Source organism: Tursiops truncatus, chromosome 13, assembly GCF_011762595.2.
Source record: "Tursiops truncatus isolate mTurTru1 chromosome 13, mTurTru1.mat.Y, whole genome shotgun sequence".
In the NCBI taxonomy this organism is placed as follows: Eukaryota; Metazoa; Chordata; class Mammalia; order Artiodactyla; family Delphinidae; genus Tursiops; species Tursiops truncatus.
This window is the reverse complement of record NC_047046.1, coordinates 88,390,117-88,408,187: the sequence shown is the minus strand read 5'-3', so window position 1 is coordinate 88,408,187 and position 18,071 is coordinate 88,390,117. Positions and strand designations below refer to the sequence as shown.

Here is an 18,071-nt window from a genome sequence, read left to right as displayed (position 1 = left end):
TTTAAATTTATTAGGACTTGTTTTAGGGTCTAAAATGTGGTCCATCCTGGAGAATGTTCTATGTTCACTTGAGAAGAATGTGCATTCCACAGTTGTTTGGTGTCATATTGTATAGACTGTTAGGTCTAGTATTGTCCTCTATTTCCGTTTTGATCTTCTATCTAGTTCTATTTTGTAATGAAAGTGGAATATTGAAGTTTCCAACATTCGTTTTTTTAATGTTTCAAATTTTTTATTTTTATTTTTTACATCTTTATTGGAGTATAATTGCTTTACATTGGTGTGTTAGTTTCTGCTTTATAACAAAGTGAATCAGTTATACATATACATATGTTCCCATATCTCTTCCCTCTTGTGTCTCCCTCCCACCCTCCCTATCCCACCCCTCTAGGCGGTCACAAAGCACGGAGCTGATCTCCCTGTGCTATGCGGCTGCTTCCCTCTAGCGATCTATTTTACGTTTGATAGTGTTTATATGTCCATGCCACTCTCTGACTTAGTCACAGCTTACCCTTCCCCCTCCCCGTATCCTCAAGTCCATTCTCTAGTAGGTCTGTGTCTTTATTCCTGTCTTACCCCTAGGCTCTTCATGACATTTTTTTTCTTAGATTCCATATATATGTGTTAGCATACGGTATTTGTCTCTCTCTTTCTGACTTACTTCACTCTGTATGACAGACTCTAGGTCCATCCACCTCACTACAAATAACTCAATTTCGTTTCTTTTTATGGCTGAGTAACATTCCATTGTATATATGTGCCACATCTTCTTTATCCATTCATCTGTTTATGGACACTTAGGTTGCTTCCATGTCCTGGCTGTTGTAAATAGTGCTGCAATGAACATTTTGGTACATGACTCTTTGAATTATGGTGTTCTCAGGGCATATGCCCAGTAGTGGGATTGCTGGGTCATATGGTACTTCTATTTGTAGTTTATTAAGGAACCTCCATACTGTTCTCCATAGTGGCTGTACCAATTCACATTCCCATCAGCAGTGTAAGAGTGTTCCCTTTTCTCCACACCCTCTCCAGCATTTATTGTTTCTAGATTTTTTGATGATGGCCATTCTGACTGGTGTGAGGTGATACCTCATTGTAGTTTTGATTTGCATTTCTCTAATGATTAATGATGTTGAGCATCCTTTCATGTGGTTGTTGCCAATCTGTATATCTTCTTTGAAGAAATGTCTATTTAGGTCTTCTGCCCATTTTTGGATTGGGTTGTTTGGTTTTTTTGTTATTGAGCTGCTTGTAAAGTTTGGAGATTAATCCTTTGTCAGTTGCTTCATTTGCAAATATTTTCTCCCATTCTGAGGGTTGTCTTTTGGTCTTGTTTATGGTTTCCTTTGCTGTGCAAAAGCTTTGAAGTTTCATTAGGTCCCATTTGTTTATTTTTGTTTTTATTTCCATTTCTCTGGGAGGTGGGTCAAAAAGGATCTTGCTGTAATTTATGTCATAGAGTGTTCTGCCTATGTTTTCCTCTAAGAGTTTCATAGTTTCTGGCCTTACATTTAAGTCTTTAATCCATTTTGAGCTTATTTTTGTGTATGGTGCTAGGGAGTGTTCTAATCTCATTCTTTTACATGTAGCTGTCCAGTTTTCCCAGCACCACTTATTGAAGAGGCTGGCAGGCGGATTCTTAACCACTGCGCCACCAGGGAAGTCCTTGCACTTGTCTTTTAATCAGAGAGAAGAAAAAGTTACAAGCAAACAGCAACACATTTGTACATACCTATGTAGTTATTTTTTTTCCTATGTAGTTACTTTTAACAGTGCTCTTTATTTCATCATGTGAATTTAAGTTAATGTAGAGTGTCCTTTCATGTCAGCCTAAAGGATGGCTTTAGTATTTTGTAAGGCAGTTCTGCTAGTGACAAATTCTCCCAGTTTTTGTTTATTTAAGAATGTCTCATTTCTCCTTCATTTTGAAGGATAGTTTTGCTGGATATAGAATTCTTGGTTGACATTCTTTTTTCCACCCACAAGTTGGAACATGTCATTCCGCAGCATTTTAGCCTCCGTGGTTTCTGATGAGAAGTCAGTTGTTAATTTATTGAGGATCATTTGGACGTGACAAATTGTTATTCTCTTGCTGCTTTCAAGATTCTCTGGTTTTGAGTTTGGTAGTTTGACTATGATGCATCTAGATGTGGGTCTCACTGAGTTTATTCTACTTGTAATTTGTTGAACTTTTGGATATGTAGATTAAACTTTTTCATCAGATTTGGGAAGTTTGGGGCCACTATCTCTTCAGATATCCTTTCGCCTTTCTCTCTCTCTCTCCTCTAGGATTTCTCCAAGATGTGTTTCTTGGTATGCTTGATAGTACGGCACAGATCGTATGTCTCTGAGGCTCTGTTCATTTTCCTTCATTCCTTTTTCTTTTGCTTCTCCGACTGGATACTCTAAATTGGCCTATCTTCAAGTTTGCTGATTCTTTCTCTGCCACCTCTAATCTACTACTGAGTCCCTCTAGGGAATTTTTCATTTCAGTTATTATAATTTTCAACTCTAGAATTTCTGTTTGGTTCTTTTTTAAAAAATGATTTTAGTCTCTATTATTTTCTAGTGGTGAGACATTGTTTTATGGTTTCCTTTAGTCTTTATACATGGTTTCCTTTAATTTGAACATATTTATAGTAGCTTATCTAAAAATCTTTGTCTAGTAAGTGCAACTTCTGGGCACCCTCAGGGACAGTTTGCATTGACTGTTTTATTTAACTCTGGCCATTTTTTCCTATTTCTTTGTATATCTCATAATTTTGTTGAAAACTAAACATTTTAAATAACATGACATGATAACTCTGAAAGCCAGACTCTTCCCTCAGGGGTTTGTGGTTGTTGCTGCTGTTGGTTTGTTGAGTGACTTTTCCTGGACTAATGCTGTAAAAAAGTGTATTCTTTCTCTTATGTGATGACCACTGAAGCTCTGCTTAGTTAGCTTCATGGTCATCTGATGATAGGACACAGATTTCCTCAAGTGATTTTAACCAGTAAGTTTCCAGTCCTTTTGGTTATACGTACCAAAAGGGGCACGTATTGGGGCACACAGTCAACACTTCAGTAGCTTACAACTTTGCTTTAACCTTCACTTCCTGATTGCACAGAATCTCAAAGTCAGCCAGATATGAGAGATTACAACCTTCTCATGTCTTTCCTGACCATGCACACAGTCCTGCACATGAATGCGCCCTTATATTTCCAGGAATATATCAGAGCTTATCAAAGGCTTCTATGGATACCTCATTCCCCAGCATTTTAAAAATTTTCCTCCATTTTTCTATTGTAGTAAAATACACATAACATAAAATTTACCATCTTAGCCATTTTTAGGTGTACAGTTTAATGATATTAAATGCATTCACATTGTTGTGCAATCATGCCAGTATTTATCCTCGTAACTCTTTTCATCTTGTTAAACTGAAACTTTATACCTGTTAAACAATAACTTCTGGGAATTCCCTGGCGGTCCAGTGATTAGGGCAGGGGGCACGGGCTCAATCCCTGCTTGGGAAACTAAGATCCTGCATGACGCATGGCGCAGCCAAAAAACAACAACAACAAATAAGAAGGTGTACTAAGTGACCTCCCTTCAAAAAAAGAAAAAACAGTAACTTCCAGTTTCCCCCTCCCCCAACCCCTGCCATTACCGTTCTACTTTCTGTCTCTGTGCTTGTGATAACTCTAAGTACATCATGTAAGTGGAGTCATACAGTGTTGGTCTTCCTGTGACTGGCTCATTTCACTGAGCATACTGTCTCCCAGGTTCGTCCATGTTGTAGCATATGCCAGAATTGCCTGCCTTTTTTAAGGCTGAATAACATTCCCTCGCATGGATAAAGCACATTTTGCTTATTCATTCATCTGTTGATAGAAACTTGGGTTGGTTCTACATTTAACCTGTTGTGAATAATGCTGCTATGAACGTGAGTGTACAAATATCTCTTTGAGACCCTGCTTTCAGTTATTTTGGAGGTATACTCAGAATTTGAATTGCTGGGCCGTATGGTAATTCTTAATTTTTTGAGGAACCTCCATACTATTTTCTACAGTGGATGTATCATTTTACATTGCTAACAACAGTGCACAAGGGTTCCCTTTCCCCATATCCTCACGACTACTTGTTTTCTGTTTCTTGACAGTAGTCATCCTAACAGGTGGGAATCCCCAGCATTTCTTTTTATTGTGTTTGTCCCAGCTGGTACTTGACTCAGGTACTTTTGTAGAGATTCCTATACCCTAATGCAGTAATCTTCATATGTTACAACCCCCTAAGAGAAATTTGAGAATTACCTCTATAGAACAGATAACATATTTTGAAGTTTACATCTAAGTTTTCTTGTAATAAATATAGTTAGAAAGAATATAATTTCCTTCATGTTGTAAAAATTCCATTTAAAAATGGAACTTTTATTTTATAATCTTTAATCATTAAACAGTTGCTGCTGGTTGTTCTCAACAAATGTCCTGAGGAAAGGGCTTTTCCCGATGAGTGATCTCTGACTCAGGTCACATAGAGACAAGCCCTGTGAACAGGGCTTTTCCAGGGACTTGTGAGACACGTTTAAAGATGACAGTTCTCTAAGTATGGGGCTTTTGGGTGAGCTCCAAGCCGGTTCTGCCCCCTGTAAAGCTATTTGGCTGCTTGTTTTCAAAGCTGAGGAACGGGGGAAGTTCAAACACCGTAAAACTTGCTGTTCCGAGATTCAGCTGCTTTTCTGGAATAAATGCACTGTGGATTATTGCTTGCAAACCTTTGGTTAATTTCCAGAATTCTCAAAAAGTTGACTTTTCACGACCTTTGCCAGGGTTCTCATTGCTTTTATGGAGGAACAGAGTTTTGCAGATCATGACTCCACTGCTCTAGAAGTACTTCAAGATTCATTTAGAACAACAAATAACTTGTACTTCCCCAGCTCTTAGCTATCTTGGGTTTCTACCACTCTTTTTTGTCTCCTTGCTTCTTGACCAAGGAAAAGCTTCTTGTTGACAAAGGACTTTATCAGTAACATAGTGTACTCAATAGCATATTACTTTTGTAGCAACTAAGTTCTAGGTATTATTCATTCAACAACATTTGTCAGAAGTATCCCTTCTTCCTGAAGGGAAAGAGGGTCAAAATAGATGTGTAGGTAAATCTTTGTTTTCTAATTATAATGATCATTTTATTACTTATGTAATATTTTTAAAGGAAATAAAAGTACATTTCATTTAGAGGCCGATTCATTTTTGATTACTGACTTAATTATTTCATATTTGAGATAACTAAAAAATTTAAAGAGGTGAACCCCCTCCCCCATTTTTACTGTCCTATTGTGGGAATAACAGGTGGGGTCAGCTGTAAAATTCAATAAATATTATCAAGATAATAATGGAATGACAGTTTATTTATCTGCAAGCTTTGGGAAATAAGGAGTTGTTACATCTGTTAATTTCCCAATAATTAATGTTGTTTCTTTGGGGAAAGTGCTTGATTCTTTCCTTTTATTTACTTATTTCAAAGTAGTAGGTTGGTTCCCTGGCACCCTCCAAAAAGTAAAAAATAAAATTTTGGTTCTCATTATAAACAAATAAACAAAATTTTGGTTCTCATTATAAACAAATATGCATTATTTATGCATATTGGATGTGTTCCAATCCATAGCAGTTATTATCCTTATAGATGATAAATGCACAAATGTCCCATCTTCAGCTGTTGGGAGATCATTCAAACTAGTTCCTGAGTCCTTTTCATATGACCCTAACAGTCTTTGATAATTCCTTGCTTCTTAGAAGGATGAGATTCACGGGGTCATATAAAGTTCTTGACTCATATCTAGAATTAGCCATTTTGACAAGGAACCCTAGATCTTTTTTTTTTTTAATTTGTGTTAAAATGCACAGAACAGGGACTTCCCTGGTGGCGCAGTGGTTGAGTGTCCGCCTGCCAATGCAGGGGACACGGTTTGAGCCCTGGTCCGGGAAGATCCCACATGCCACGGAGCAACTAAGCCCATGAGCCCGGGTGCCACAACTACTGAAGCCCGCACGCCTAGAGCCCATGCTCTGCGGCAAGAGAAGCAACCGCAATGAGAAGTCCTCGCACCACGATGAAGCGTCTCCCCCCCACTCGCCGCAGCTAGAGAAAGCCTGCGTGCAGCAATGAAGACCCAACGCAGCCAAAACTAACTAAATAAATAAACAAATAAATAAATAAATTTTAAAAATACACAGAATATAAAATTTGCCATCTTAATCATTTTTAAATTTAGTGATGTTAAATGCATTCACATTATTGTGCAGCCATCACCATTCATCCCCGTAACTCTTTTTATCTTATAAAATTGAAACTCTATACCCATTAAACAGTAACTAACCATTTTCCCCTCCTCCTAAGCGCATGGCTACCACCATGGGACTTTCTGTGATTCTGACGACTCTGAGTACCTCATATGGTGGAGTCCTGCAGTATCGTCCTTCATGGCTGACTTATTTCATCGAGCACAGTGTCCTCAAGGCCCCATGCTGTAGCAGATGCCAGAATTTTCCTCTTTAAGGCTGAATAACATTTTGCTTAGGAATTCTGTATATATTCTGAATACAGTGGACCCTCAGTGTCCACAGGTTCTGCATCCCTGGATTCAACCAACTGTGGATAGAAAATATTCAGAATAAAAGTTACAGAAATTTTCAAAAAGTAAAACTTGAATTTGGTGTGCACTGGCCACTATTTACATCGTATTAACAACTATTGACCTAGTGTTTACATTGTATTAGGTATTATATGTCGTCTAGAGTTGATTTAAAGTATGGGGGTGGGGCCTGTGCGCAGGTTATATGCATACAGTGTGGCATCTTATAAGGGACTTGGGCTTCTTAGGATTCTGCTGATACAGAGGTACGACTGTATTTATCACTGTTTAAAGCCTTTTTACTCTGTGGATACTGTCCTTCGATGCACAGAATTTAGTTTTTAAGAAGTCCAATGTCTATTTTTTTAATTCTGTTACCTGTGCCTTTGGTGTCATATCGAGAACTCATTATCAAACCTCATGGACTGAAACTTTTGCCCTATGTTTTTGTCTAAGAATTTTATAGTTTTAGGCCTTACGTTTAGGTCATGGATCCATTTCGAGTTAATCTTTGTAATGACGTTAGGTAAGGGTCCAATTTTACTATGACAAAACTATTTTATTTTTTAAAAATATTGGCATGTGGTACTAATTTTATATTTTTACTTCCCTGTTCTATCAGATCAGACAGGTTGCCTCTAAATGAAGGAATTAGCCGGCACAATTCGTTGTCGTATAATTCTCGGTATAGTTACCAGAAATTGAAAAAGTGAATGGCTCTAATGACTGGGCAATAAATCTTCCAAGTCAAGTATTTTCCAATTCTTTGTTTTCAAAAACTTGAAAGTGGTCCTAATTGAATTGTCAGCGAATAGTTCGTCTGAAATAATTCTAATGATAGGCTGCTCTGTGGTTACTTCTGGCCCAAGACTTGGCGAGACTCACAGGGCTGAGCATCTTTGTGCCTATCTCCTGCTTCATGTGAAAAGGCTTCTCAGTGCCAACACCACAACAACAAGAAACAGCAGAAGAATCGATGCTGCCCTTGCCTCATTTAGCAATAAATACTTTCTGTTAAAAGGTTTTTTAAATGTTTACTTTGGAAGGCTAATAATTATTTGTCAGGTTTTATAAATGTGTCCCAACTTGATTTAATAACTGTAATGACTCAATCTAGAAACTTTTTTACTGTAAAAATCTAGTTTTGTTTATTTTACATCACTTGATTTATAAATGTGATAAAATACACACACATAACGTTTACCGTCAGCCATTTTTTATTGTACACTTTAGTAGTGTTAATTGCATTCACATTGTTGCGCATCCACTCCAGAACATTTTCCATTTTTCAAAACTAAAACTCTACACCCATTAGAAACAACTTGGAAATACTTTTCACAAGGAGAGCCTTATGGCCTTGGGGAAAATGTTTAATTTCAATTTATCTAACTTTGTTGTAGAGAAGAGTGATAGGGTAATCAAGCATAAATTATTAGGATAAAATATCGGGGTTAAATTCTCTTGGAGCAGTGTAATGGAAACGAGATCAAAGAGAAAAAGGAACCTTGTTGAATTTCTTTCTTTTTTTTTTTTTTGGCTGCGTTGGTCTTCGTTGCGGTGCATGGGCTTCCTTTTCTCTAGTTGTGGCGAGCAGGGGTTTCTCATCCTTGTTGAATTTCTGATTGTTATAAAAGAGCTTGTTCATTCTATTTTAAAATGCGTGACAGTAGTATCAAATCACTATGGCATTCAGAGTTCACTGACTATATTTAAAAGATCATATGATAAAATATTTTTAAATGAAATATTTACAGCATGCTAGAAATTATATCCTTTGCAACTATTTATTTTTATTATGAAGAATTTAGATGCCAACTTAAAAGTATATTATCCTCTTCATAGTGGTAGGTTTTCCAAAATTCTTGAGGGGTATGTGACATTTGGAGACCACTGCATTAGGGTAGAGGGATCCCTATGAAATGCCTGAACCAGCAGTGAATTTCACTGGAGACTCACCACCCCTTTAAGGTGTTCAGCATCTCACTGGACTGTGTTCCCACGGCAGGACTCACGAAAGGGTGACCGCAGAGCTTCACCTATTATCTGATAATCAGACCCATAAAATGGCTCACTCCATTACCAATTTCAAATGAAGTTCAATACTTACTAAGGAAAGTTTTAAGAAAAACTTGCCTTAAATGTGCCTGACCTAGGTTAGGAAGTAAGTTACAGAACTGTATCAAAAGTCCAGCTTTAAAAAAAAAAAAAAAAAAAAGTCCAGCTTTCCCTCCCAGCACGCTGGTTACTTAAAGGACCCAGATCCACAGAGTAAAAGACAGAATGGGAGAAAATGTTTACAAAGCATGTATCTGATAAAGAATTATATGCATATATGTGTGTGTGTGTGTGTGTGTGTGTGTGTGTGTGTGTGTGTGTATAGAGAGAGAGAGAGAGAGAGAGCGAGAGAGAGGGAGGGAGAGAGAGAGGGAGAGAGAGAGAGAGAGGGAGGGAGAGAGGAAGCACAGTGGAAGCACAGTGGTGGTTGCCAGGGTCTGGGGGGCAGGGAGATGTGTAGTTATTGCTTGACGGGTATAGGCTTTCAGTTTTACAAGATAAAGAGCTACGGCGGATGGACGGTGGTGATGGTTGTAAGCAGTGTGAACGTACTCAATGCCACGGAACTGCACACTTGAGATGGTTAAGAGGGTGGATGTTGTGTATATTTTGCCACAGTAAAAGAAAGCTTGAAAAAATGCTTTTATCATTTCACACCTCCCTTTGCCCAACTGTGGAACTCATTCAGCATATAAAGCATATTCAACATATAGCTGGACTGACAAAGCCAGCCTCTTTATCCAACAGAAATCAGACTTTCTGTCAGGAAAAAGCCAGAACTCATTTGCACTTCAAATTAACATGTACTTTGAGGGAAATTATTAAAAGAACTGAGAAACAAATGAAACTTCATCTGAAATTAATTACCAAGTGCAGTTAGGACTAAAACATTGCAGAACTGACTTATTTAATGCATGCTGTTCCTCATTACTTAAGTTGCAGGATGCGGCATAAGTCCAGCGTGAGGGAGAAGAGTGAGAGTTCCCTGGTGTCCTTTGGATGAAAGTGAGTGTGTTGTGTCCAGTTTGGGGGAATATTCAACTGGGAATTATATATAAAAGTCAAAAATACCCGGTTTCATTAGACATGATGAAGCTCTTCTTGTGTATTTAGTGAATAAGGCATAGACTGATGAAAACTGATTGCTCTGGAAGTCAGCATGTGTGAGATATATGAGACTGGAAGGATGGTGGTTGACCGCTGTTGAAATAAACATTCGTGATGTGACTGGATAACTGATGATGAAGAATGCCATTAACCTTGTGTTGTCTGCTCGTCTCTTGTGTCTGGAAGTTTTGCCGGCCGGGGTGTCTCCCCTGTGTGTAAGGCGTGGGGTGCGCCCTGCTCACTGTGAGCCTGCTCTTGTGAGCGCTTGGAGAAAATACTGAGAAGGAGAATGGGGCTTGTCTTTTAAGTAAAGGGGAGAGGCACCCCGTCTCAAGGGGAGGCATCTCTGGCAGCAGCAGGGGATGAAGGAGAGTGCTCCCCTGGGCCCTGGCTTGCGGAGCCAGGCTTCAGTTTCGATTAGCCATTGAAGGTGGTTTTCCCAAACTTGAAGTTTTTCGTTCCTGGGGCAGTGCAGGATGGGTGTTGTCCTTTGCTTTTTAAAAGGGAAATGGGATCTGAGGCTCCGTTTCTAAAAGATCTGTGGAGGTTGAGGTCTGAAGACTAACCCTTTAAACCTGTGGTTTTGTCTGTGTGCTTTGCAGACCAGCACCATCAGCTTCTCCTGGGAACTTGTTAAAATGCACATTCCTGGGCTGCATTCCAAATCAGGCAATTCCAGAACTCTGGGGTCCTCCAGGTGATTCTGATGCCTCCCCAAAGTTCAGAACCACTCACACCTGTATGGTTTGAGTCGCATTGCCCTTGAGTAGTTGACATAGTGTCTAGATGATGTAACTATTAGTTTGTGTAAACATTAGACATTTCATTTTTGTGTATTTTGGAACCAATATAATTAGTTGTCAATTATGTACAAGGGCACAGAATCTGTCCTGCCTGATGAATAAAGGTCCCTTTGGCAAGTGCGGGACAACAGCATGTCCTAAGCCAGCAGCCTCAGGCCAAACAAACAGGCGGTGTCCTGAGATCGCGGGACAGTCCGGCCATGGGAGCTGACCCAGGATCCTCTCCTGAGATCGCGCGACAGTCCGGCCCATGGGAGCTGACCCAGGGTCCTCTCCTGAGATCGTGGGACAGTCGGCCATGGGAGCTGACCCAGGGTCCTCTCCTGAGATCACTGGACAGTCCGGCCATGGGAGCTGACCCAGGGTCCTCTCCTGAGATCGCGGGACAGTCGGCCTATGGGAGCTGCCCCAGGGTCCTCCCCTGGCAGGTGGCCTGGAGGTCTGCTGGCAACTCTGTGGGCATCTGAGCCAGAGCCAGGGGCTGACAGGAAGGAGGTGGGCCCTGCATGTTTCCTACAACAGGAGAGTGAATAGCATCTCTTTTGAAAAGACCTGCTCTGTCCTTTTGGCCAGTCCAGAACCCATGCTCCTGCCCCAGAGATTTGTGAAGCATCTGATCCTTTTGAAGTGCAGCCGTTTGGTCTTTTTAAAAATGCAAATCATATCAAGTCGTTTCCTTCCTTAATATTACAATTGTTCCAGGACTTCCTATCGCCCTTAGGAAAGAGTGCAGAAGTTGCAGCTGGCCTTTGCTTCCCTCCCACCTTTGAGTGTCTAAGGCTGCCCCGGGCTTGTGCTGTTGCCTGGGCCTGGAGATGCGCCCCAGCGTCCTCAGAGGAGGTGAGGGTCCCCCACAAACTGAGCTCCAGCGCCTGTCCTGCACTCAAGCGAGCCGGTCCCTCCCCTCAGGGCTCGCATAGCCCCGAGGACTGGGGTGCCGTTCGCAGCTGTGTCCCAGGCCTCCTGGAGGCCCTGTAAGTGCTCCTTTGTCAGGCTAAAGAGCCACAGCGCTGCTGCCCTTTCCCTGCTGTCCGCGGACCCGCTGTCTATTTCGTTGTAGTTTGGAGCCGAGTTCCGAAGGTTCTCCTTGGACCGACAAAAGCCTGGAAAGTTCGAAGACTTCTACAAGCTGGTTGTGCACACCCATCACATCTCCAACACCGAGGTGACCATCGGCTACGCGGACGTGCATGGCGACCTGCTGCCCATCAACAACGATGACAACTTCTGCAAAGCGGTCTCCAGCGCAAACCCCCTGCTCAGGGTCTTCATCCAGAAACGAGGTACCGAGGAGGCTGAGCTCGTGCTCTTGCTTGGCACTCGTTTAAGAAATAAATACAGTTTTCTATTTTGTCTGTAATTTCAGAACCATGTTATTCTGCTTTCTAGCCTTTGGTGGGAGACGAAAGAAATTAACATCTGTTTGGTCGACGTTAATTTCTTAGAAAGGCTTAACAATATTTAAGCTGCATTTTCCACCTGAAATCGTGTTGACTTATGATTTGTAAATACCGAGGAAAAATAATCTCGATATTTTCAGTATTTTAACTGGATGCATTAGCCAGTCACCCAAGAGTGAAACTTAAGGTTGTTAGTATATGTTTTCCACTGTCTTCTTAGGGTTGAAAAAAATGTTAGCTTTAGATTATAACTTTAGTTAACTTTTAGCTCTGAAGGCCTAGCTTTGCTGTAAGTAAGAACAATATCATTTTATGTGAGAATAAGTCACTAACACAGATTAACGGCTGAAAGGTGGGGCACCCTGCTGTGGAGTCACTTCTCAGAGCTGCGTGTTAGATTTGTTTCATCGTCTCTGAACTTGGGAGAACCCTAACATTCTACATAACGTCCTGAAGAAAAGAGCCACCTGCAGGCGAGGCCTGAGGTTAAAGAAAGAGGCACCTTATGATTGCCCTGGTCACGACCGTCCCTCCTTCCCTGAGCAGACCTCTGTGCCCGCAGCAAGTGCTGACCACCCCGGGGGAGCAGCATGGCGGTGGGGACACCGTACTCGCCGTTGTGGACTTCCGGCGTAGCGCAGGAGAGAGAACGGTCTTAGCCTCTGGGGCAGTGGGGCAGCTTCACGGACACTAGAAGCCGCAGCACAGCGTGCTGGGCGGGGCGCCCTCCAGGCTGCGGGAGCCGGAGCCAGGCTTGGTAAGCGTGAGACTGCAGGAGGCCGAAGTGCGGGCCCAGGTGCCTGGCTCTCTCTCCTCCGCCCGAGTCCCGCCCTCTGCATGACGGCGTTCGAAGCGTGCTCGCCCGCCAAGCCGTCCCGAGGTTGGGAGGCCGCACATGCCGAGTGCTCAGAGCGTGCTGGCCGGCAGCCCGTGCTCTGAACACTGGCTGCTGCTGTCCTCTCGTCTGTGGTGTTGGAAGGGAGTGTGTAGCAAGGGAACGGCAGGGGATCTGCTGACCTCACTTCGGGCTGGTTCCCTGGCACTAGATCAGAAAGCTGTGCATCTGCAGCCCTGGTTTAGCCTGGGTGTCCTGCTGATGGTACCGAAAGTCAACACAGCTGTCACTTCCTCACGGTGGCCTGGGGGAACTGGCTTTCGCTCTCCTGTGGAGCGGCTGGGGCCGCGGGGAGCCTGCCGCTCCTCACGTCGTTTGGGTGCCTCTTCTCGTCCGTCCAGCCTCTCGGCGAGGCCTGGTCTCGATTGGCCTGTGTCCCCCCCCGCCCCCATCCCCTTGTCTCTATTCTGCTCTCTCTGTGTTGTATCATCAGTTGCTCCCAGGGCTGGCGCGTGGTCCAGATCCCACGTCCACAGCTCTGCCCTGGCCATCCCAGGTCGCGGTGTTGTCTCACAGGGTGCGGAAGGGTGAGTAGTGGGTGTGAAGCCCTGTGAGTGACGGATGTGCACACGGGCTCTGCCACCTGTGTAGGCAGCAGGCGTCTCTGTACTGCTGCGTTGGGAGCACCGCCGCAGGCACTCGTGCCCTTTGTGAGGGCAGCCCTAGGGACACTTGGCGGCCTGTGCTGTCGAGTCACCGAAGCTCAGGTGAGGCGGGAAGCCGCAGGCGGGGATGTACCAGCTTCCGCGGGTCGCTCGGATGGCTTTGCTGCTCAGCTTGCTGGCTCAGGCCCTGCCTCCTGTCTTTATTATTTTCTTTTTCTCTTTCCCTTGGCCTCGGAGGAACAGCCCAGAGTTTAACTAGCTGCCTTAGGGTTTCTAGCCGTCCTGTGTTGTAAGGGTGCAGGCTTCGCCGCCAGCCCCTGCCTTTCTCTGTTAGGTGACGGCAGGGAGCCGCATTCATACCCTGCCCCCAGCACTTTCTCGCTGGCTCTACGACCCCTCACCCTAATGTTCTCATCTGTACAGGGGGAGAACCTACCTCAGGTCATTGTCAGGCTTCGAGAGGAAAATGTTCCTGATGGTCCCAAAGCGTGGCCCCTCGCTCCATCACTGGGGAGACTGGGGCTCTCCTCTCACTCTCCTCAATGGAGTCCAACTGTAAAGACTGCATCCCAGGGGGAGAGGCGAGGGCAGTTGTGTTTCTGTGGACGGCGGCAAGCAGGAGTCATCCTGGCGCCCTGCGTGTTCAGGAAGGACTCGCTAACCGTGTGAGAGGGGCTGTCCGTCACGGGTGGGGCAGAGATGAGGGTCCTCTGGAGGTGACACTCACGTCCCATGCCCTTTCCCTACAGTGTGGGTCCTGAGATTTGGGTCACAGTAATGCCATCCTCATGATCTTACTGTAGCCACACCTGGTCTGTAGTTTACTTAATAACTTTCTGTACATTGATGTGTATTGTAAGAGGAAATTGTTTGACCATCACAAATGAAGAGTCATTCTTCTAATAGATGTTGAAATAGACCCACAGTGATGTTTAGGAAAATGAATTTGTTTGCCACTTACTAATCCCCTCCCCAAACCACACAAAGACACCACAGTAAAACTACAGACCAACACCCCTTATGAATATAGATGTAAAAACCCCTCAGCAAAATACTAGGATATGGAAAACATGTTTCCGTGGTGGATGAATAGATAAACAGAATGTGGTATATACATCCAATGAGATATTATTCAGCCATAAAAAGGAACAAAGTACTAAAGGGTCCAGACTGCAGTATGGATGGGAAAGAATGCCAAGTGGATGAAACAGCCATGGGTTATAGGATTCCATTTATGATCTGTCCTCACCCTGTGCAGATTCTGTGTTTGTGAACTCAGTCCAGTTTGTTTGTAACCCAACATCAGTAGGCAGGGCCCTTTCACAATCGTTTGCAGACGTGCACAGGTTGCCAACGCATGTTCCAGACGAGGCTGAGTAGGCACTGCTCTGCCCGCTCGTTTCAGCTCACGCTGTGAACAAGCGTGCTTTTCATGGTCTATTTAATGCCACATTTTCCACATTTTTGTACTGCTTTGTTTTGTGAAATTGTATTAAAATACATACAACATAAACTTTAGCATCATAGCCGCTCTTAAGCGTTCAGCTCAGTGGCATTAAACACATTCACAGCGCTGTGCAGCCGCCACCATCCGTCCCCTTTTCATCTTGTAAAACTGAATCACTCTGACTTTTAAACAGTAACTCCCCATTTCCCCTCCCCCAAACCTGGCAACCACCACTCCACTCTCTGTCTCTAGGATTTTGACAACTCTGAGTACCTCCTATAAGTGAAGTCATACAAGATTTGTCCTTTTGTGCCAGCTCATCTCACTGAGCATCACGTCCTTCAGGTTCATCCATGTTGTAGCCTGTGTCACAATTTAGTCCTCCTTCCATTCTATGACGAAACCACATTGTGCTTATCCACTCATCCGTTGATGAACACGTGAGTTTCATCCACATTTAAGCTATCGTGAATAATGCTGCTGTGAACATGAGTGACAGATATCTCTTTGAGACCCTCTTTGAGTATAAACCCAGAAGTGGAATTTCTGGGTCACGTGGTAATTCTATTTTTGATTTTTTTTGAGGAACGCGCATACTGTTTCCCACAGTGGCTGTTCCATTTTACGTCCCCACCAACAGTGTGTAACGGTTCCAGTTTCCCCACATCCACACCAGCACTCATTGCTTTCTGGTTTTTGGATAATAGCCATCCTGATGGGTGTGAGGTGGTAGCTCATTGTAGTTTTGATTAGTGTTTCCCTGATTACTAGTGGTGTTCAGCATCTTTTCACTGGCTTAATGGCCATTCATATGTATTCTTTGGAGAAATGTCTATTCAAGTCTTTTGCCCATTTTGTACTAGGTTGTTTGTTTTTGGTTGTTGAGTTTTAGGAGTTCTGTATTTATCTGGATATTGATCCCTTATCAGATATATTATTTGCAAACATTTTCTCCCATTCTGTGGGTTGCCTTTTACTCTGTGGATTGTGTCTTTTGATCTACAAAATTTTAAATTTTTCCCAAGGTCCAATTTGTCTAATTTTTCTTTTGTTACCTGTGCCTGTGGTCTCATATCCAAGAAATCATTGCCAAATCCAATGTCATAAGACATTTGTCCTACGTATTCTTGTAAGAGTTTTATAGTTTTAGGTCTTCAGTGTAGGTTCTTGATCCATTTTGAGTTAATTTTTGTGTACGATGTTAGGTAAGGGTTCAACTTTATGCTTTTGCATGTGGATATCCTATTTTCCAACACCATTTGTTGAAAAGAGTGTCCTTTAAACATTTAGTGGTCCTGTCACCCTTGTAAAAAATCATTTGACTATATGTGAGCGTCTATTTCCAGGCTCTCTATTCTATCCCATCAGTCTCTATGTCTGTCTTTATCTCAGTATCACACTGTTTTGATTACTGTAGCTTTGTAATAAGTTTTAGAATCAGGAAGTGTGAGTCCTCCAGTTTTAGTCTCTTTTTTAAGATTGTTTTGGCTACTCAGAGTCCTTTGAGATTTCATAAGAATTTTAGGATGGTTTTTCTATTCCTGCAAGAAAAAAAATAGCATTGGGATTTTGATAGGGATCACTTTGAATCTGTAAGATTGTTTTGGGTAATCTTGGCATTATAACAATATTAAGTCGTCCAATCCATGAACATAGGATATATTTCCATTTATTTATGTCTTTAATTTTTTTCAGTAGTGTTTTAAGGTTTCATTGTATAAGACTTTCACCTCCTTGGTTGTTAATTTCTAAATATTTTATAAGTTTTGATGCTCTTATAACTGGAATTGTTATTGTAATATCCTTTTCAGATTGTTCCTTGCTTATAAATAGAAATGCCACTGATTTTATGTGTTGACTTTGAATCTTGCTACTTTGATGAATTCATTTATTAGATCTAACAGCTTCTCTGTGGAATCTTTAGGATTTTCTGCATATAAGGTCATATCATCTGTAAACAGAGATTATTTTACTTCTTCCTTTTCAGTTTGGATGCCTTTTATTTCTTTCTGTTGCCTGATTGCTATGGCTAGACTTCCTGTGCTTTGTTGAATAGAAGTGGTGAAAGCAGGCATCTATGCCTTCTTCCTGATTTTAGAGGAAAAGCTTTCAGTCTTTCACCATTGAGTATATGTCTGCTGTGGGTTTTTCACATATAGTTTATTATCTGGAGGTAGTTTCCTTCTATTTCTAATTTTGTGAAGTGTTTTTATAATGAAAGGATGTTGAATTTTGTCAGATGCTTTTTCTGCATCATTTGAGATGATCATGTGATTTTTTTCTCCCTTCATGTTGTTGATTGATTGATTTTTGTGTTTAACCATCCTTGAATTGCAGAAAAAAATCCCACTAGGTCATGGTATGCAATCCTTTTACTTTGCTGCTGAATTCTGTATCCTAGTATTTTGTTGAGTATTTTTGCATCAGTGTTCATAAGGAATGTTGATCTGTAATTTTCTTCTCTTGTGGTATCTTTGTCTGGCTTTGGCATCAGAGTTATGCTGGCCTCCTAGAATGAGGTGGGAAGTGTTCACTCCTCTTCAGTTTTGGGGAAAGTTTGAGAAGGATTGGTATTAGTTCTTCTTTAAATGTTTGGTAGAATTCACCACTGAAGCCATCAGGTCCAGAGCTTTTTTTTGTTGGGAGATTTTTGGTTACTTATTCAATCTCATTACTAGTTATAGGTCTATTTAGATTTTCTGTTTCTTCTTGACTTAGTCTTGGTAGGTTTTGTATTTCTAGGAATTTGTCCATTTCATCAGGGTTATCCAATTTGTTGGTGTAAAATTGTTTATATTACTCTCTTATAATCTTTATTTCTGTAGAAATGGTAGTAATGTCTCCACTGTCATTTCTTACTTTAGTAATTTGAGGCTTCACTCTTTTTTCTTAGTTTATCTAGCTAAAGATTTGCTGATTTTCTTGATCTTTTTGAAGAACCAACATTTAGTTTCAATGATGTGTTCTACTGTTTTTCTATACTCCATTTCTTTTATTTTTGCTCTACTCTTTCCTTCCTTCTGCTAGCTTTCAGTTTAGTTTGTTCTTATTTTTCTAGTTCCTTAAGTTGTAAGTTAGGTTGTTGATTTGAGGCTTTTCTTGGTTTTTAATGCAAACATTATAGCTATAAATTTACCCTTAGCAC

General features: G+C 41.8%; 1 protein-coding gene across 3 annotated transcripts in view; it reads left to right on the top strand.

Moving 5' to 3' along the window:
- The window catches only part of PARD6G (par-6 family cell polarity regulator gamma), a 107,375-nt gene that overhangs the window by 24,582 nt on the left and 64,722 nt on the right, over positions 1-18,071 (top strand). Inside the window, exons 2-3 of one of the 3 annotated variants that reach the window (XM_033837892.2) lie at positions 11,282-11,419; positions 11,640-11,862. In XM_033837892.2, the coding sequence (XP_033693783.1) occupies positions 11,282-11,419; positions 11,640-11,862 (361 nt within the window). Of the gene's footprint in view, positions 1-9,605; positions 9,675-11,281; positions 11,420-11,639; positions 11,863-18,071 lie in introns of all 3 variants that reach the window. The other 2 variants (XM_033837894.2, XM_033837893.2) reach the window with 2 other exon arrangements.